The sequence below is a fragment of the Kockiozyma suomiensis genome (assembly GCF_038497685.1).
Source record: "Kockiozyma suomiensis strain NRRL Y-17356 unplaced genomic scaffold V2V93scaffold_1, whole genome shotgun sequence".
NCBI lineage: Eukaryota > Fungi > Ascomycota > Lipomycetes > Lipomycetales > Lipomycetaceae > Kockiozyma > Kockiozyma suomiensis.
Window position 1 is genome coordinate 1,354,579 of NW_027117664.1, and position 19,396 is coordinate 1,373,974.

Sequence of the window (19,396 nt, forward strand, 5' to 3'; positions counted from 1 at the left end):
TTGTAAATTTATAAATCCATCTCAGCATCCTGATCTCCCAGAGCCTGTACAACAAGTGCAAGTTTTTCTTGCAGGACTTTGATTCCTTCCATCACAATTTCGTTAGGTGGCAATTGACCGGTCGCCTCGACATCGATATAAAATCTCTCGGGTACGGCGTTATAATCAAATGGCTCATTCTCCTTCGGTGGCTCTTCCCAATCCGCATTCTTACTCTTTGGCCATTCTTGTTCGGCCGAAACTTCAAACCAGTAATCCGTATGACGAAGTTTATTCCATGGATCGTACTCAAACCCGATGGCAGCAGCCGGTGACCATTTTGAGTGCTCTTTCGCTATTCCTTTTTTTGCAATGCATTTTAATTTTAGTTCTTGATGTTTCCGCAGTTTGCAGATCAATACACCTTTTCCTTCGGGATCTAAAACAGTGTTAACTCCAAAAACCCAGAAAGAAATATCATGGAGAGAGATTTACCATTAATCACAGGCTTTCCCACGTCTGAGTGACTAGTCATAATAACTAAATCTCTGGAATAAACATCCATCGTAGCATCGCCTGTACACCGAGCATCTAAAGTCAAAGTGACTGAACAGTTGTCACAATATTGATCGCAATCGCAGTCCTAAAATAAATATGTTAGCAAGAATCCCAAAGTTATGCGACCGTATTTGAGGACATACTCTTGTGTACCGAAGCGATTCAATACCGGACGAGGCGAGTGGGATAAGACCCAGTCTATGAGCGATGAACTCGTCTGCAAGAACTGAAGTATTTATTTCAATTTCAACCAAGTCAATAGCTTTAATAGCAAAATGGGCAGTCAGTAAAAAAAATTTGATCAAGTGTAGAGTAGAAAGAGGTATTACCAATTGTTGGAATCTCTGCTAGAATCACGCGCCTTAACGAGTTCGCCAGTCTTTTCAGTTTGCGTCAATATTATGCTCATTCTGCTAGCAGACAATATACAGATACAACGTACGATAAGTCGACATTTGATAAAACAAAATCAACATTTTCTGAGCCAGCCTTTCTGATGGTCACTTGAGGTCCTTGAGGACCGTCTAAATCATCCATCGGTCCGTGTGTTTTTGATAATCAAACCAGCTAATATAAATAATTCGAATAGGAGCTATATTCACAGTCAAATTAAAAAAATCAAATTTGGATAAGCGATCTATGCTATATAAATATGATCCCGCACTTTGATGATCTTTAGGTGCGTGCCCAGATGATATGCGGGGCTAGGGTACTGAAAGCCGCGACCCAGATTTTTTCGTTTTACATCCGGAAAGAACATAGGTTCTTTCGAAAGCAATTTATTAGACGACTGGCCTTTGGTACGTTTAAATTTTCCTCGTCAGGGATTATCATTAGAATTGGAGAGAATATTTCAGCGAACAGCCATACTATCGGACCGGTCTGAGATTGCGAATATCAACATTTAATACCAGACGCTTCGGTTTTTAGTTCACTCTACTCAAAGGACGCAACGCAATGCTATTTTCACAGCTATTCAACTCTGTGCCGACAAGTCTGATTAGACCTATCCTATTACTGACCAGAACCCCCCCCTTGCGTCGGCAATTTTCGTCTACTCCCTCCATCAGCCGTGAGCATCGACTCGTCGTGTCTAGGCGCGTGATGCAAAGACCGGCACTCAAGACTAATTTCTGGGTGAAGAAGCATCTTGCTACCGGGCGGAGAATAAAGTATCCGCCGTATCCGTATGGCGACGCTACGGTGTTTAAGCGTTCCAACCGAGGACTCTTTGGTGGACGGTTCCCACAGTCAGGAAATATTGTCACTGAGAAGCTTGAGAACAAGATTAAGAGACGATGGCTGCCGAATATTGTTGTAACGAGTCTTTACAGTGATGCTTTGAAGAGATCAATTAGGCTTCATTGTGCCACCAAGGTGCTGAAGACTATCAAGAAGGAAGGAGGACTTGATAATTACTTAACTAAGGACAAAGCAGCGAGGATTAAAGAACTGGGACCTCGTGGATGGAGATTGAGATACGCGGTTCTACTGCGCAAGCAAAGAGTGCACCCTAGCACACTATAAGACGGAGATAATGTTTCAAGTGTTGAGTTGTAAATAGATAGATAAACCTGGATATTGCAGGTGAAGCTAAAGACTGGAGGTACTATATGATGAGTATTTATTACCCTTGCCAAAGTGGCAAACTGTACACAATTAAAACATATTTATCAGCAGCCTACTGCTATCAAAATAGAAAAAAGCAATCGAAGATGCGTTCTATGAATAATGCAAATAACTTGCCAACGGTTGGCTGGTTTGCGAACTCCGCGGTAGACTCCGGCGCGGCGCTGGGACTTGTAGAAGACTTGACTCTGGGGACTTTTCTCCGCGAGGTGCTTTTTGGCGACAGGTCAGCATTTGGCATTCCCCTAGTTTTGAGAGGTCGACTCGTTGCTATATTCCGATCATCTTTGTATATATAAATATATACTTATTTTTATATTCAGAGTCTCTCTTTACTTATATAGAGCATGAACAAACTACAAACTGGCCCTGGTCTGGCCGCTGCGGTGCCAGTAGAGGCGCCGGCTGCTCCCAAACCAGTGCACTACCCGTAAGTACATCTCTCTGCCAAGCGACTGAGAAACAGTTCAGAGTAAAGAGAGAACCTGGGCTAATTGTAACTGGTTATAGATTTTGGTATGGAGGTCAGTCATCGCCAATTGTCTGCAGGGTCGTGAATAACGGACTTCGGGTTTAGCAATAGTTTCTAACGCCGTTTGGTTTAGGATTTGCAAGTGTTGTCGCTGCAATGTGTACGGTATGTTTGCCTCAATTGTATGCATCTGGGATATTGATTCAGTACTTATTTGTGATTTATAGCACCCGCTTGACCTCGCAAAGGTCCGAATGCAAACCGCTGAGGAGCGTGGCAAGACGATGATACAGACCCTAGTTCATGTATATCAGAAAGAAGGTACGTACACTGCAATCTTTTTTGGTCCGAAGTCTATACTGACATGTTGAAGGCTTTTTTGCATTATACAAAGGTCTCAGCGCTAGTATATTACGGCAAGCTACCTATTCCACGACACGATTCGGCGCTTACGAGAAAATGAAGGATCTGGCGACAGGAGGCTCCAGCGGTACATCTGCACTACCCAGTTGATAAGAGATAAGTTCTGTTATACTGATAGTTTTTCTATAGTGGCTCCTCCTTTTTATGTCATTCTTCCAATGGCCATGGCCTCTGGATGGCACGTAGCTTAGTCTTTTTCTCACATCAATAAATGAATTCTATACTAACCTTAGATATTTTTACAGGATCGGAGGTGCCGTCGGTAATCCGGCAGATATCATTAACATTCGAATGCAAAATGACATGTCTCTTGATCCCGCTCACCGGAGAAATTACCGAAATGCTATTCAGGGATTGTACCGGATGACGAAAGAGGAAGGACTGAAGTCACTTGTTCGAGGAATTGGGCCAAACACCACGCGGGGAGTGCTTATGACTGCCTCTCAAATGGTTTCTTATGACGAATTCAAAAAGATGCTCATTAGCTTTGGATGTGATCCAAAGGCTATGACGACTCATTTCGGTTCAAGTATGCTTGCAGGTCTTGTTGCGACGACTGTCTGCAGTCCAGTAGATGTAGTCAAGACCCGAGTCATGAATGCAAAGGACAAGCACGTAAGTTTCTGCTGATTACAGATCGAAGATTATAGAGCTGATTGCTGATATATTGTCGTCTAGCAACCGGCGCTAATGATCATGAGAGAAGCCGTCAAGAACGAAGGAGTTCTTTTTGCGTTCAGAGGTTGGCTGCCGTCATTTATTCGTTTAGGCCCTCATACGATTGTGACTTTTGTGAGTTGTCCAGATATTGACGTTGATACAGTAAATGACTAATAACTTGTTCCCAACAGATTGTTTTAGAGAAGTTAAAGTCACTGAAAATTGGCGTGCATGCTTGAACGACGTATTTGCATTTAAGAATGAAGCTTATAGGAAACCGGGTCAAATTCACTCTTTGAACATCGCAGTGTGAGCGTTTAGTTTGGCATTTATCTTCAATCAGAGCAGACATATGTTGATGGCACTGCTTGCAGGAGTTTTTTTCTTTTTGCGGATGGATTTAGAATTTTGTGTATATTTTGGATAGCTTTTTATGTGCATATAGACTCATTTGAATGATTTTCTCGATAGACAGTGAACATAGAATAAGTAAAGAGTAGCAGTTAAGTGGTCGTGTGCGCCAGGGCCTTGTACTGTGTCTAGCCGCTGGGACTTCTGTGAAATGGCTGGGAGTTCAACTCAAATTTTTTATTTGCCTCCAAACATTAACTAATCAATACTACCGCCTGCCCTTCTCACATCCCTCGGCCCTCAATCAACGCCTAGAACTGTTAAACAGTCTTTGGCCGTCTTCTCTGCCTAATGCTGTCGGCAGCCAGCAGGGGCTCTCGGCGTTGTGTAGCCGTCGTGGCTTCAACATCGCGTCGGACCTTCATATCGAAACCGTCCAACCGGAGCATAGTATCCTCCTTCTCGGACATTACTCCGCCATTTGATCCCGTCTCAGATGCTCCAAATTTTGGGAAAGTCAACATTGGCTTGCAACGTGCAGGCAAGCTTGTCATCATGAATGAGCTTCTGGACGACGGCGAACACCCGGATATGACTTTGACTATGCGGAATCAATTTGCGCGCAATCGAGTTCATCTAATATCCCTTGTTGATGCATTAATATCTGGAGGAAATTTTACCCGGGCGCGCAAAGTTCTTGTCGAAGCATACGAAGTCACGACTCAAGAAGAGTTTACCCGATTACGCAACGACTACTTACAAGAATACGCTTTGAAAGAATTAAAAGACACCGGAACAATCTCTCAAGCACTGTCTTGGCTTGTGACCTCGTCGCTAGAAGACTTCAAAGGACTGCCTTTTGACCCGCGAGCGTTTGTCATTCTCTTAGCCACTGCTTGCCGAATGCAAGATCGCTTGAGAGGCGACAATGTCATACATGAAATCTATGCCGAGTACACCAAACAACGAACATCCGCAACTGAGCTATTTGGCTACGAAGGTCTTCTCAGTTATCATGACGCCAGGAGAATCGTATCAGTCTGCATGATCCCAGAGGCTCAACTGCCTCGTTCATTCCAATTGAGTTCTGCTCCACCCGCGCCGGATATCACTAGAGAGTTAGACCCGTCAAGTGATGAGCCTCTTTCAGTAGCTTTAGTCAAGGCGCAGTCGGAGGCAGTTAAAAATATTCTCTCTCAAATCCCAGCTTCTGTTCAAAAGACGGGATTCGAAGAACTCAATCCAGTCGACTCTATCGGTATAAAACTTCTACGGTCGTCTCTAAAAGGTATTGCCGAGTCAGAAAAACCTGTATTGCCTGTATACGGAAAGGCCGATAAAGGAGAGAGCGAAGCAGATGACGGATTCTTGAACTTTGAGGCACAGTTAAGTCTTCTCCCGGAGGATCAACAAGCCCAATACCGCGAAGCTTTTGAAATATATAATCAGCAGCGTCAACGTCTCCTGGAAGCTCTTGCTCTAGAATCCGCCAGGGAACGATGGAAGTATGATTATGAGCAGATGCTGGCGCGTGGAGACATGTCAGTAACTAACGTCAACGAGTACTTATGGGAATGGCAGCAAGCAATGACGCAACAGGTGGAGCAGGAATTTGCAGAGATCGACCGTCTTTTGGACGCGAAGAATGAAAAGCCTTCGGGATCTGGTAAGATTGAATTTGTATTGCATGTTTTTCTTTGATTTGCTAACCGTTTATGATTAGCTCGACGTCGTCTACGGTACGGACCTTACTTGAAACTTCTCAAGCCTGATAAACTTTGCACGATAACAATCCTTGAGCTCCTTCGTCTACATGCCACTGGCGGTTTGGCTGATGGAATGCGCACAGCTCGTGCGGTATTAACTGTTGGCCGTAGCATCCAAATGGAATACAACTCAGAGCAACTTTTACGACGAGAGGTCTCAGGCCTCGGCGCGTATAAGCCGAACAAGGCTGCGCTTCAAAACCCGCAAGATTTTAGCCGTGCACTAGCTAATGCTAAACGTCTGAATGAAGAGTTTAAAGTTCTCGATTCGTGGAAGCCTGAGTGGCCCGATGATATCAAGGCAGAGGTGGGATCGACCATGGTGTCGATATTTATGCACGTTGCGAAAGTTGCAGTAACTGCAACTGATCCTGTTACCAGCAAAGAAGTAACTAGTCTTGTTCCGGCAATGACACATTCTTACCAGTACTCAAACGGGATGAAATTGGGGATCCTTAAATTTCACAGAGACTTTGCCGATCGCATATCTAAGGATCCTGCCAACAGCATAATCAATCCGCAGTTTCTTCCCATGTTGGTGCAGCCGAAGTCATGGACTTCTTGGGCTTCAGGAGGGTACCATTTCAGTAACGCTCCGTTGATGCGAACCAAGCACTCTATCGAACAACAGGAGTATTTGAAGGAGGCTTGCCGCAGAAACGATTTACAGCATGTTTACGAAGGTCTTGATGTTCTTGGAAAAGCTTCTTGGGTCATTAACTCGCGTGTGTTTCGTGTGCTATCAAAAGTGTGGAACTCAGAAAAAGAATTTTTGGAAATCCCTGCTAAAGCACCTGCGAAAATCGAGTTTCCGCCTGAACCGCCCAAAGATGCTGATCCTGTTGCGCGCAGAGACTGGGCAAGAGCTTGTAAATTACTGATTATGGATGCTCGAACAAGTCACTCGCAACGCTGCGATATCAATTACAAGTTGGAGATTGGAAGAGCTTTTATCGGCGAGAGGATGTATTTCCCTCATAACATCGACTTCAGAGGACGTGCATATGCCATTCCACCTCATTTGAATCATTTAGGTAACGATATGTGTCGTGGATTGTTAATGTTTTGGGAGGCAAAATCTATAGGTCAGAGAGGTTTACAATGGATGAAGATACACCTGGCCAATCTTTGTGGATTTGATAAGGCGGATTTCCAATCTCGTGTACAGTTTGTTGACGATCGCTTGGATGATATCTTTGATTCTGCGGACCATCCTCTTGATGTAAGTAACTATTCTTTAGTGCCATTGTAGAAAATGGAAATACTGACGTTGTATTTAGGGTCGTCGATTCTGGATGGAGGCTCCCGATCCATGGCAAGCTTTGGCGGTTTGCTTTGAGCTTGCTGATGCTCTTCGATCACCTGAGCCTACTGAATTCAAATCTCGATTACCTGTTCATCAAGACGGTACCTGCAACGGCCTTCAACATTATGCGGCCTTAGGCGGAGATGCTGAAGGCGCCGCGCAGGTCAATTTGGAACCTGGTGAGCGGCCAGCAGATATCTACACTTATGTTTCTGATCGAGTTAGCGAGTTAGTTGCGCAAGATGCCGCGAATGGCAATGCTATTGCAAAGATTTTTGAGGGTAAAGTTAAGCGGAAAGTTGTGAAACAGTCCGTTATGACAAACGTGTACGGCGTGACCTATGTCGGAGCGCGTGCACAAATTTTGTCACAGTTAAAAGACATCGATGGTATTCCGGAGGAGGCTTTATGGGTGAGTTCCCTCCAAATACGATATTTCTATAACTGATTTTATTAACCATTAACGTATAGTCTGGTGCTGCTTATCTTGCAAAACTTGTTTTTAAAGTTGTCCGCAACTTATTTTCTGGAGCTCATTTGATTCAGGATTGGTTTGGCGAGTGTGCTAAAAGAATCTCTAAATCTTTCCCTCCCAATACTACAGCCGAAAATGTAAAAGAAGGTATGACTGCGGTTGTCTGGACTACTCCACTCGGTCTTCCAGTGGTGCAGCCTTATCGCAATCCTACGCGCAAGCAAGTTACGACGAATCTACAGACGGTCTACATTTCTGAGCCAAGCGAGATGCATCCTGTTAATCCGCGAAAGCAGCAAGCTGGATTTCCACCGAATTACATTCACTCTCTTGATGCTACCCATATGCTCCTATCAGCGTTGGCGTGCGGTCGTAATGGTCTGACGTTTGCCGCTGTGCACGATTCGTACTGGACTCATGCTGCAGACGTTGATCGTATGAATGCTATTCTGCGAGATGCTTTTATCAAATTGCACGAAGGAGATCTGGTAACGAAATTAAAGGAAGAATTTGAGCAACGGTACAAGGGATACATGTATCCATTTGAAATAAATCGCACAAGTGCCGTCGCTAAGAAAGTCATGGAATGGAGAAGACAGTTCCGGAAAAAACTTGGACGCGCAGTTCAGCTTTGCGATGAGGTCAGAATTGAAACCAAGCGCAGGAGATTACTTGACAGCTCCGACCCACTGAAACGTGCTGAGGGCGAAAAAATGATTACTCCTATGAGTATTATTGGCGATGATACAGATTTAGAAAGTCTGCGCCCCCCTCCGATGAAAGTGAAGCTTACTCCTCGCCAATTATCGTCTGAGAATGAGGAGCTTGGCGGATTGACATCGGATGAAGTTATTCGGAAGACCCTTGGAATTGAGAAGACAACCGACGAGCTCAGCGTGTCAGAGTCAGCTGACGATGGCGAGATGGAATTTGATGAGTCTTTGTCAGGGGAGGACGCAGACGAGGTCGAGAGTGTGATTGAGGAAATGCCTGTGCAAGAGGCGATACTCAAGCAAGGCCGCGGACTCCCGGTTATGGTACCTTTAACTTTCCCTGAGGTGCCCCCCAAGGGTGATTTCGACGTCAAAAAGTTGAAGAACAGCTTGTACTTCTTCTCTTAGGCTGATCACTGGGTTATGACGGCGTAATGAACGATTTGTGATATTTTTTCCCCTTAATTATTGGGGGCAGATATGTGATGGATATTTTACAACGGTTTTGGGAGCCACATCCACAGAAAAGTGAAATTGGAAAAGCATGATGGCAGGATGTACATTGAGAAGGAACCATATACAGCATTTAGAGGGATTTGACAAGAGTATAAAAAATCTAGGAATAATGGATGTTATGTATATAGATATATGTGTCTGGCGATGAGCCTCTTTTTAAGTGAAGTCGTCTGGGTTTGTAAATAGTCAAATAGACATATATGATAAGAAATATTAGTAAACAAAGGAAGTCAAAGAGAATAAGATTAGATACACATTTTCGACAATCATTTTAGGCCGGGTAACAAGCGCCACCAAACAGAGTTTCTCGGACCTGACGGGGATTTGTAGTAGCCGTAGCTCATAGCCCAGAATTCTCTGCCAGCTCCAGTTCTCCATCATCACCTGTAGCCGCATTCCTCTGCTACAATGTTCTCCATAGTTCCTCGGGTAGGTGGCTCTGATTTGCGTGTATTGATGGGCTTCTAGTGCTGATTTTTTTATTTGTATAGTACTTTCTGGGGTTCCTGCCTCTTGCCGCCGGTGCCGAGTTGATTACGGTCTTCGGCATTGTCAACAAGGCCAGCGGTATCTACGGCCTGTTGTCTATCTTTACTGGTATGTTTAGGCTGCATAGTTGGTGAAATTGCTATGGCTTGCTAATGGTAGTTCAGGGCATCCGATAAACGCCGCCCAGTGGGTGCTTAATATCATTTCGATTATCCTTCTGCCGTTTTTCCTGTATGCTCTCCTCAGCGTCAGACGGCAAAACCCGCTGCCCGTTGTCGCATATTCTTATGTGTATCTTCTTGACATGCTGGCAAATATTGCATTTACAATCTTTTTCAGTGTGACCTGGTTCCGCGGGTTCGATAAGGTTGTCGCGAGCGGCGATGATGACGCGAACGCGGCCAAGCTCGACACTGCCTCGGAGCGAGGCGTCTCAATTTCCGTGATAGTTTTGGTGCTTTTGTTCAGACTTTACAGCTGTTTCGTGCTTTTTGGATATGCTCGTATGCTTGTGCGGAAGTCTGGTCTCCGTTTCGACAACGGTCAGGGCAAGTCTGCTATGCTGCAGTATGTCTTGCTTGGTCTGACGCCTTCGTTTTGGCGTAGAGGTGGCCGACGCGCTGGCAAGGGCCGCATGGTGACTACTCTAGAGGAGAGTGGATTTTAAGAGATGATATCTGCAATAAGGGAGAAGATTTCACCGACAACTTATGAGAGCTACAATGACTTTCACCAGCCAGCTATACGCGTCTGAAGATGCTGACTGGTTACTAAGCCATCGGCCAGGCGTGCAATCACTGGTTAAAAACTTTGGCTATTTAATTTTGCCTGCTGGCTTACGCAATTTGTAATATTAGTGTTCATGTTTACGTTTATGTTTTTGTTCTAATTTGCTTGCATCATTGTACTCATCAATATTACATGGGTCTTATCTGGTGGCGCATCTTGCTTCTTTATTTTCTCTTTCTTATCGCCAATTTCTAGTGGTTATTTTTTCGTCTATTATTTCAGAGTTATTTGTTGTTGGAACCGGAGTCTTAATTAGTTCACACTGCTTTAGCATCCAAATGTACTGTAATTTCTAATGGCAAATAGTTGAACTCAGCGATACTAGATAAGCGGTGGAGAATACATGGGGTTTGAACCAGTACCGAGGAACCTTAACGATCTCACGTGAATAACTTCTATGACTGATGATCGTACTTCTTGCTATACTAATAATCACTCGCGGCATCCAGACTTAGGCTGCAGCTGGTGTATGCATACTCAAAGCTAGAGTAAATGTGCATTTTACTGCTGTCAACTGCACACCCAAAGTAGTAAGTGCTTTTCACTACACTGTTCGTGAGTCCAGTCATGAAACTAAACCATAGTCATATTCCACAGTCCCCTTATTCTCCTGTCAAATAGAGACGAGTATTTAAATCGACCAACAAAATCCGCAGACTTTTGGCCTGCGCCTGATAGCGATGTTTTGAGTCCGCTTGATCTTGCTAGAGAAGAACATGGCACGTGGATAGGGATCACCAAGGAAGGACGAATAGCCATTCTGGTAAATTTTAGGGAAACGCAGAACTCAGGTATTATTTATGGAGTTTTTAAAAGAGAATAATTCAATCTTGTGACTGACATGGGCTTGTATCAGATGCCGTTAGTCCCATATCGAGAGGTGCTTTGGTGAAGCACTTTCTAGTGGCTCGTGACAAGACTACGTCAGAATGGGTAGAATCGGCAATTGCGAATGCTGGTCCTGGCGGTTTATTTTCGGTCGGTGGATTTAGTATGGTCTGCGGTGTACTTCGGCCCAAATCATCTCAGGACTCTCAGTCGACCGAAATTATTTACCAGGAGCGATTAGAGAGACTGGCTGTATTGACTAATCGCTCTACGTCTCTAAGTAGCGGTACTTCGTGGATTTTTGCACCCGAGGAATTTGTCAATCCGACAATACAGGAAAAGGAAAACTGCAGTGATACATATTCATTTGTAAGAGAGCATACCTACGGCATTTCAAATTCGCTATACACAGAACCTTGGCCAAAGGTGTACAGAGGCTGTGACCTTTTAAGTTCCATGATAGCCGAGGATATTGCTAGTGGAGGGATGAAGATCCAAAGCCAAGATGCTCTTATTCAATCTTTATTTGATATTCTATCTGTCGATGAGCTACCTCGAGAGGCTCTGCAAACTGGCGACCCTGTAGCTGTCTTTGACGCTTTGAGGCATAGTATAAAGGTACCAGTATTTTCAGCTGTTGATGGTGTTCTAAAGGAGGACTACGATTCATTATCTCCGGTACCTACAGAAGAATCGATCCAAAATGCTGCAGATGGAAATGTGATTGTGCAGCACGTCAAGTCACAGTTTGAGACTAATACCTCTGACAAGCCTTATGAATTCAAGAAAGGGATGTACTACGGGACCCGGACACAGACTCTTATATTAGTTGATAATTATGGGAATGTCACTTATGTAGAACGTGATTTGAATGATGTGACAAAGAAAGAGCCTGTTCTACATGAGTTTAAGATAGATGGATGGAGCGAATAACAAACTGCGTTGGTGATGCCAAACTTATGAACTGGAAAAAGATGAAAAAGATTAAAGATAGAGAAACCCCATCTGTACCTATTCACTAAAAAAGATCATCATAAACATTCCGAATATTTTCGTTATTAATTATAGCCAAATTGTTGCAGGTTTGGGCGAGAAAGCAGTTTGCATATTTATTACCCGGCTTTTAATATTACCCGGAAAGAGGTCTTGCTCAACCGAGAAAAAAAAATCGCAGACTTTGCTCCTGATCATCAGCCATCTCGATAGCAATTTCAGACTTGATACTTGCCCAGCATGGATAACGAGCAGGTTGCCTACGATTATGATGATTTTATCCAGAAAACCGGTGACTACGACTTTGAGGACGACGAGCCGCTGGCTACAGACTTAATTGAGACAGAGACGTATGTGTAACTGCAAGCGCTTTTATCTTTTTTGATCCAGAAAAGTAGAATTTTATTAATCTGATGTAATTTATAGTATTGATGAGGAATTGCTTCTTAAGCAGCAGCAGCTGTTTCAGCATCAGCTTCAGTTACAGCAGCAACAAGCAGTATGACTTTTACTGGTCTTCACAACAGTTCAAACGCGTGTGCTAATGTAAACCTAGGCTGCCCAACTTCCAGATGCGATCCGCAACTTTATTCTCTATTTTCAACATTGTTTGAAGGAAAATAATGTTTACGATTTGCATGGATGCTACGAAAACACGTTCAACAGACTGACTGAGAAGTTCTACAAGAATACTCCTTGGCCGGATCCGCATGAGGTCATTGCTCCTCTTGTAGAGAACGACCAGCCTTTCGTTACTCTTTACACCGAGATGTACTACCGTCATTTATATGCCAAACTACAACCTGATCTCGTGGATCGCTTTGCGTCGTACGATAATTACTGTGTCTGGTTCAATTATGTGTTTGATCCTAACTCTCCTACTGACTTGGAGCTGCCTACTGTATGTCTTTGTTATATAATCATTCATACGTTGTGAATATGTTAGCACTAACACCGGCTCCTATAGAACTGGGCTTGGGATATCATTGATGAATTCATTTACCAGTTCAACAGCTTTGCGCTCTACCGCAGTCGAACCGTTCGCAAGTCTCACAACGAGGAGGAAATCCAGCAGTTGCGCGATCATCCTCAAGCTTGGAGTTCCTATGGTGTTCTTAACGTTCTTTATTCGTTTATTCAAAAATCCCGAATCAATGAGCAGCTCGAAGCAGTAAGAGACGGTCGAGATCCCGATGAGGTTGCTGGAAGTGATGGCTCGCGATCTCTTTACAAGACTCTTGGTTACTTTTCGATTATTGGTTTGCTACGCGTGCATACCCTCCTTGGCGACTTTACTCTTGCCTTGAAGACTATGGAAAGCATTGATTTGAATAAGAAAACGAAATATTCTCGTGTGGCTGGTGCTCAGTTTACTATTTACTACTACGTTGGCTTCTGCTACATGATGTTGCGTCGCTACTCCGACGCGATCAAGGCGTTTTCTCACATTCTGTTGTTCATTTCCCGATCAAAGTCGTTCCATAATCGATCGGCTCAGTACGATTCCGTCACCAAGCGATCAGACCAAATGTACGCTCTTCTTGCCATCTGCGTTGCTCTTTGCCCAACGCGTCTCGATGACTCGATCCACACCACTTTGCGCGAAAAGAACGGCGAGCAGCTTGCTCGCATGCAGCGCGGCGGCGAGGAGTCTCTTCCTGTATTTGAAGAGCTGTTCACTTTTGCATCCCCCAAGTTTATGATGCTTGGACCTCCTGACTATGAGAATCCTGCCAACAACATTGATCCTCTGCAGCACCATCTTAAGGTGTTCATGATGGATGTCAAGAACACCATGCTGGCTCCCACGCTTCGCAGCTATCTCAAGCTGTACACTACCTTGAACATTGAGAAACTCGCGACATTTGTTGAGATCTCACCTGAGGAGTTACGTTCTGCTCTTGTTGTCTTTAAGCAGAAGAGTCGCCAAGTGCGGTGGACCGAGGGCTCACTTTTAGATGGCGAGGTCGTCAATGTTTCTGACCTTGACATCACTCTTAATGGAGATCTTATTGATATCTCTGAGGCAAGAATTGTTCGTAAATTTGGTGATTGGTTTTTGAGAAACGCGGCCAAGTACTATGCTGTTCAGGATACCATCGCAAACAAGAATCCGACTGTAGAGGATGGAAAAGAGAACAAGGAGCACGGCAAAAGACGGGAGCGGAGAGAAAAGGGCGGAGAGAAAAGCTCCAAGTAAATCAGGGTTTGAGTGAGATGAGTACATGGTGAATAGTAGACTATCTACATTTTTGTATAGAAAGCTATCATGTTTGTTTGTTTGTATTTTTCACTCTGAATTTATTCATGTTTAGCATGAAATCGTTTTGAGAGGTTCTTCAGGTTCCAATTATTGGAGCTCTTATTGTGTAGGGAAGATACTTAAGATATATAGTCTATTACAATATCGATAATTCTCATAGGGTAAGGGTAATTAAAAAAAATTCAAAATCACGAGTTGAATTGAAGACTCATTTTCCTTTTCTCTCTTCACCCACACTAAACCATGCCTTCTCCGACCTCTCCGGTGAACCCTGCGCCTGGTGTGCCCAAGGTAGGTTACCCATTGGAATTTAATTTGTGGATAGATGAGGTGGTCTAATGGTGAATTGCGAGCAGGTTGTTGTACAGCCTGCAGCGGAGACGACGCGGTCATTACTAGCCAAATCTCCAGAGTCGAATGTTATACCGGTATATGCTTTCCTGCCTTCTGACTTCCTAACACCATCAATTGCCTACTTGAAATTAAAGAATGCGGCACCGAGCGGAACATATTCGTTTTTGTTCGAAAGTGCATTCAATGGGGAGTCGATTGGTCGGTATAGTTTCTTAGGAGCGAATCCCCGCAAAATAGTCACCACTGGCAACGGATTTGGCGCGGATGTTGACCCTTTGACTGAGCTCGAGACTGAATTAAATCAGTACAATGTCTTGAAGCAAACCGGTCTTCCTCCGCTTTCTGGCGGAGCAATTGGTTATGTGTCATACGACTGCATTAAGTATTTCGAGCCTAAAACAAAACGGGATCTCAAAGATAATCTTGGAATTCCCGAGAGTATTATGATGATTTTTGACACTATAGTCGCCTTCGATCACGTCTTCCAGCGTGTGCAAATCATCACCAACATTCACGTACCAAAATCTGGATTCGACCTTGACGTCGCCCTGGAGTCCGCACAGAATAAGATTCAAGAAGTCGCCAAAGTTCTTTATGCTCCGACAGTTGATATGCCTGAGCAGCCACCTATTGTTCCCAATCAACAATATACTTCTAATATTGGTCAAGAAGGATACGAAAGTCATGTCAAAAGCTTAAAAGAGCATATCTATCAGGGTGACATTTTTCAAGGCGTTCCTTCGCAGCGCGTTGCTCGCCCCACATCTCTTCACCCTTTCAACATATATCGGCATCTCCGCACTGTGAACCCGTCGCCGTACATGTTCTATATTGATAATGTGGATTTCCAAATAGTTGGCGCTAGTCCGGAACTGCTCGTCAAGTCTGAAAACGGGCGCGTAATCACGCATCCTATTGCTGGCACAGTTCCACGGGGAAAATCTCGCGAAGAAGACGACAAGCTTGCTACTGAGCTCAAGTCATCGCTTAAAGATCGAGCTGAGCATGTCATGTTGGTTGACCTTGCCCGCAATGATATCACTCGTGTGTGCGATCCTAAAACAACTACTGTTGACCGACTTATGGTCGTCGAGCGGTTTTCGCATGTCATGCATCTCGTCAGTCAAGTATCGGGTGTTTTGCGCGCAGGAAAGACAAGGTTTGATGCATTCCGTAGTATTTTCCCGGCTGGTACCGTCTCCGGCGCACCCAAAGTCCGTGCGATGCAGCTTATCTCTGAGCTTGAAGGCGAGCGAAGAGGTATTTATGCCGGTGCTGTCGGACACTGGGGATATGAGGACTCGAGCATGGATACCTGCATTGCTCTACGAACTATGCTAGTCAAAGACGGTGTTGCCTATTTACAGGCCGGAGGTGGTATTGTGTATGACTCTGATCCTTATGATGAGTACTTGGAGAGCATGAACAAGTTGGGTGCAAACATGCGCACCATCGCTGAAGCGGAGAAATTATACACGTAGTTTATAAGTCGGTCTATATTTTATAAATTTCTTCAATTTTGCTACTTGTATATCTTATTTTCATAAATCGCTGGCAACCCACGAGCTTGTAGTCATCTGATTCACTATAATACGATAATTCCTAAAACTACCGAGCTGAGTGCGGCAAGACTGTTGGTCAAGTAGTTTGAACGACTACACTTTTTAGCCGCACGGCAGCAGCCAAATTAATTTTATGAGCAAATTGTTTTAATTATAAAGTATTGATCTGAATTCTTTTGCATTTCAGAAATTAATCAAAGGATTGGAAGATATTTATAAAACAATTTTTTTTTCGGCTGCAAAATGCTTAACCGCTAATGATCAGCATAAACAAAAAACATAGAGACCATCAAGCTAGAACCACAGCTATTTAGTGAATGCATTTAGAAACAAATATGATTATTTTTTTTGGTACTTATTGCTCATAATAATTGACAAACAGAAACAGAAACAAACAAACACTAAAAATAATATTCCTGGCACCCTGAACCAAAGCAAATGCTTAAAAACACGCCAAATGCGAAACCAAATTAACCAGCAAAAAAGAAAAAGAAACAAAAAAAAAAAAAAATTTCAATTAATACCACGTCTATGGGGCTTCTGAACCGGTATTCTGGTCAGGAGGAGCAGTTGTCGCATTAAGACTCGCGACTCCAGAATTCATATCACTCATTGTAAATAATAATTCATCATCGTCACCAGGGGCGCTGCCATCTGCAGGGCCACCACTTCCACCACTTCGATCAGATTGTGCAACTCCAGTACCCCGGCGAGAAGATGACGAGGATATGATTGACGGTCTTTTGTCTGAAGCATGCTTGCTGTCTCCATGAAAGCTATCGGCATCCAAGTCATCCTCGCCACCATACCGATGAGATTCATCTTCATCGTCATCTTCAAAAACCGCTGCATCATGATATCTCTCGGCAGTCAGCCCTTCGCTGAGCCGAGATGGAATTGCGGGGGTGTGCGGGGTACTTGGTGAGAAACCTCGCCCTCCACTGCCGCCAGACGAATATGATCCTGCAGCGACTGATCCAGATACAGGCGAGCCTTTAACTACTTGCTGACCAGTAGCAGGATTCTGGTGGATTGACGCGGACATACTATCAGTCAGAACAGCGTGACTTTCCCTCAAAATCTGAAACCGAGATAGAGATGTCCTAGGCACCGAGGTGCCCGAATTCCCAGACGCGGTACTGCCTACACTAGAGCTGCTCTGACGACGCAAAGACAATGACTTCAGCGGTCCTTGTAGCTCTAACATACGCATAAAATCAGTCAGATTCGCTTTGTCTTCTTCTGGTGTGATATAACTGATATTGCTAGACGCACTCGGCCGACGTTCTCTTTGAAGAGAAGAGGGGACGGTAGAAGACGTAGAAGCAGACGAAACAGAAGATGGCTGCTGTGTTTGCCACTGATTGCGAGAACTGAACGAGGAGCTATAACGTCTGATACTTGAAGAGGTTGGAGTTCCGATAGGAATCGATGTAGAGGAACGATTTGCTCCAGGCGAAATAGCCATCTGTGCTACAGCCTGAGACCCAGACGAAAAGCTGCTCCGCGATACGCTCGGTTTCGCATTTCCAGTCAGAGATGACGACGAAGAAACTCTATGATAAGAGTAGCGAGCACCGACAGCGGGGTCGGAAGAGGATGATTCTGAGAGCGAAGGGGATTTGAAAGGCTGAACAAATGATGCGCGGGGCGGGTGATCCTACCAGGTATTAGTGAAGGGCAAATTCCGATGAAAAGAGGAGTATCTTACTATCGAATTTATGGAAGAATGTGATCCTGATATGCCGATATTTCTCGCCGAGGATGCCGAGCTTGACAGCGATTGCTGATGGCGATGAGCAGAAAGCTGACTTGTGCCTGGTATCGGAGTTCCTGCCGTGGCCACAGTAGCAGTAGCAGGCTGGTTAGGATAAAAAGAAGTCAAGCTGCTGTATGACACGCCGGCTTCGACCAGACTGTTGCCATCTGTAGTACGAGAAGGAAGGCTGCTAATTGGCCCAGGGCTCTTTGATGATCGGGAATGTCGTCGAACACTTACAGCAGACGAAGCAGACGCAGAGACATAGGGCTGATGATGCTGAGTAATATAATCATGCTGATCCAAGTTCAAAAAGTGAGAACTAAGAAGACTCTCTGATTCATCGACTCTAAATTCGCAATTCGTGCGATAAGACACACCAACAACAAACGCACCACCGGATGTCTCGATCCTGTGCAGTTTGTGATTTTGAAAATGATGTTGATCTTCTCCAGGAAGTACTGGAATCGATAGCCCAATCCGCCCTCGACTAGAAATTGGATATGCGCCATTCAAAATGCGGCAGGATAATTTTAAAGCGGTAGGGCTGATCTTTGATTTACTCATTTTTCTGCGCAAACGCCAAGCTGGAAGAAGTCGTACATAAGCGTATAGCGAGCGAAATAAAACGATTGACTTTTTGTAGATAATAGGAGGCTCATCATTGCCGACGATCCTTGGATCAAGTTCAATCCGCCAACGCTCTAATACAATCTCTGGCCTTCGAACATCTGATCGCGGAACGGTGGCGTCAACGTTCCATCGCTTACCTTCTTGATCTAATATCACAAGTATTTGACTAGGCGAAAGATCACGAGTATCAAGCACGGTTTCGATAATGAGAGGGGGTGCGGTGACATAGTCGTTGTCTGTAAGTTTATCCAGAGCTTTCCATACCCGTAGCTCTTCACGAAAAGCATCAGTGTCTTCAAGCTCAAGATTAAACCACTTGTTTGTCTTTTTTGTAGTCGAACCGCGTAGATATACAGGAGGAACTGATATCCGAGACTGTATGATAACCGCAGCAGCTTTAGAAAATAGGTTCTGTAACGGAGATCTTGTCAGTATAAACTATTTTACACAAACTACAAACTCCGCGGTACACTGACCTGCAAGATCTGATTCAACTTTGCAGAATTTGACATGCCGGAGGCCGAAGCCAAAGGCATGGAAGTTTGCGAAGGTGTACGGGCAGGCGCAGATACGCTCATCACGACAAATCAACAAAAGACGAGGAAGCAGAGGAAGACGGTCATTTCTCAGAAGGAAGACTCAAGACACTGCGACTGAACTTGGCTTCTTCCAGCTACAGCACAACAGCAAGAAAAGAAGACTGCTTGCTGAGAATGTTTGCTGATACCGGTAATAAGATAAACAAGATCTTGCTGTCGATGGGTTGGGCTCGATAGTTCGATAGACAGCTGGCGGTGATAAACGCGCTCTGCGTCAGTGGCTCGATTAAAGTGCGCGCTAACAAACATCGAAACGTTATTTCCAGAACATCGACTAAG

General features: G+C 44.4%; 9 protein-coding genes across 9 annotated transcripts; 7 read left to right on the forward strand and 2 right to left on the reverse strand.

Annotated features, from left to right (window-relative positions):
• Positions 1-8: 8 nt before the first annotated feature.
• Positions 9-1,231, reverse strand: V2V93DRAFT_398951 (DNA-directed RNA polymerase; the record flags this gene model as incomplete). The annotated part of the gene is made up of 5 exons (XM_066912557.1): positions 980-1,231; positions 867-916; positions 681-799; positions 475-622; positions 9-433 (listed from the first exon to the last, which is right to left on the reverse strand). The coding sequence occupies exons 1-5, from the start codon at positions 1,072-1,074 to the stop codon at positions 9-11; spliced, it is 837 nt and encodes a 278-aa protein (XP_066768838.1). The 5' UTR covers positions 1,075-1,231.
• A 52-nt stretch (positions 1,232-1,283) lies between these two features.
• Positions 1,284-2,244, forward strand: V2V93DRAFT_363261 (mitochondrial 54S ribosomal protein bL28m). Its single transcript, XM_066908560.1, has one exon. The coding sequence runs from the start codon at positions 1,495-1,497 to the stop codon at positions 2,062-2,064; it is 570 nt and encodes a 189-aa protein (XP_066768839.1). The 5' UTR covers positions 1,284-1,494; the 3' UTR covers positions 2,065-2,244.
• On the forward strand, positions 2,245-4,198 carry V2V93DRAFT_363262 (mitochondrial carrier domain-containing protein). The gene is made up of 9 exons (XM_066908561.1): positions 2,245-2,596; positions 2,677-2,690; positions 2,772-2,803; positions 2,866-2,959; positions 3,012-3,128; positions 3,191-3,239; positions 3,307-3,676; positions 3,740-3,853; positions 3,913-4,198. The coding sequence occupies exons 1-9, from the start codon at positions 2,514-2,516 to the stop codon at positions 3,958-3,960; spliced, it is 921 nt and encodes a 306-aa protein (XP_066768840.1). The 5' UTR covers positions 2,245-2,513; the 3' UTR covers positions 3,961-4,198.
• Positions 4,199-4,324: 126 nt separating this feature from the next.
• V2V93DRAFT_363271 (uncharacterized protein) lies at positions 4,325-9,059 on the forward strand. Its single transcript, XM_066908562.1, has 4 exons — positions 4,325-5,738; positions 5,796-7,060; positions 7,119-7,556; positions 7,616-9,059. The coding sequence occupies exons 1-4, from the start codon at positions 4,424-4,426 to the stop codon at positions 8,738-8,740; spliced, it is 4,143 nt and encodes a 1,380-aa protein (XP_066768841.1). The 5' UTR covers positions 4,325-4,423; the 3' UTR covers positions 8,741-9,059.
• Positions 9,060-9,256: 197 nt separating this feature from the next.
• V2V93DRAFT_377772 (Inositolphosphorylceramide synthase subunit Kei1-domain-containing protein) lies at positions 9,257-10,004 on the forward strand (the record flags this gene model as incomplete). Its single annotated transcript, XM_066911927.1, has 3 exons — positions 9,257-9,277; positions 9,340-9,445; positions 9,502-10,004. 3 exons carry the CDS (start codon positions 9,257-9,259, stop codon positions 10,002-10,004), a joined length of 630 nt encoding a protein of 209 aa, XP_066768842.1.
• Positions 10,005-10,551: 547 nt separating this feature from the next.
• On the forward strand, positions 10,552-12,001 carry V2V93DRAFT_363275 (NRDE protein-domain-containing protein). The gene is made up of 3 exons (XM_066908563.1): positions 10,552-10,656; positions 10,724-10,917; positions 10,983-12,001. Exons 1-3 carry the CDS (start codon positions 10,619-10,621, stop codon positions 11,885-11,887), a joined length of 1,137 nt encoding a protein of 378 aa, XP_066768843.1. The 5' UTR covers positions 10,552-10,618; the 3' UTR covers positions 11,888-12,001.
• A 134-nt stretch (positions 12,002-12,135) lies between these two features.
• On the forward strand, positions 12,136-14,366 carry V2V93DRAFT_363277 (RNA polymerase I-associated factor PAF67-domain-containing protein). The gene is made up of 4 exons (XM_066908564.1): positions 12,136-12,297; positions 12,374-12,446; positions 12,504-12,848; positions 12,915-14,366. Exons 1-4 carry the CDS (start codon positions 12,188-12,190, stop codon positions 14,145-14,147), a joined length of 1,761 nt encoding a protein of 586 aa, XP_066768844.1. The 5' UTR covers positions 12,136-12,187; the 3' UTR covers positions 14,148-14,366.
• Positions 14,367-14,447: 81 nt separating this feature from the next.
• Positions 14,448-16,183, forward strand: V2V93DRAFT_363279 (ADC synthase). Its single transcript, XM_066908565.1, has 2 exons — positions 14,448-14,501; positions 14,567-16,183. The coding sequence occupies exons 1-2, from the start codon at positions 14,454-14,456 to the stop codon at positions 16,043-16,045; spliced, it is 1,527 nt and encodes a 508-aa protein (XP_066768845.1). The 5' UTR covers positions 14,448-14,453; the 3' UTR covers positions 16,046-16,183.
• Positions 16,184-16,286: 103 nt separating this feature from the next.
• V2V93DRAFT_363281 (autophagy-related protein 13-domain-containing protein) lies at positions 16,287-19,314 on the reverse strand. The gene is made up of 3 exons (XM_066908566.1): positions 18,995-19,314; positions 17,838-18,929; positions 16,287-17,786 (listed from the first exon to the last, which is right to left on the reverse strand). Exons 1-3 carry the CDS (start codon positions 19,094-19,096, stop codon positions 16,656-16,658), a joined length of 2,325 nt encoding a protein of 774 aa, XP_066768846.1. The 5' UTR covers positions 19,097-19,314; the 3' UTR covers positions 16,287-16,655.
• Between the last annotated feature and the right edge of the window lie 82 nt (positions 19,315-19,396).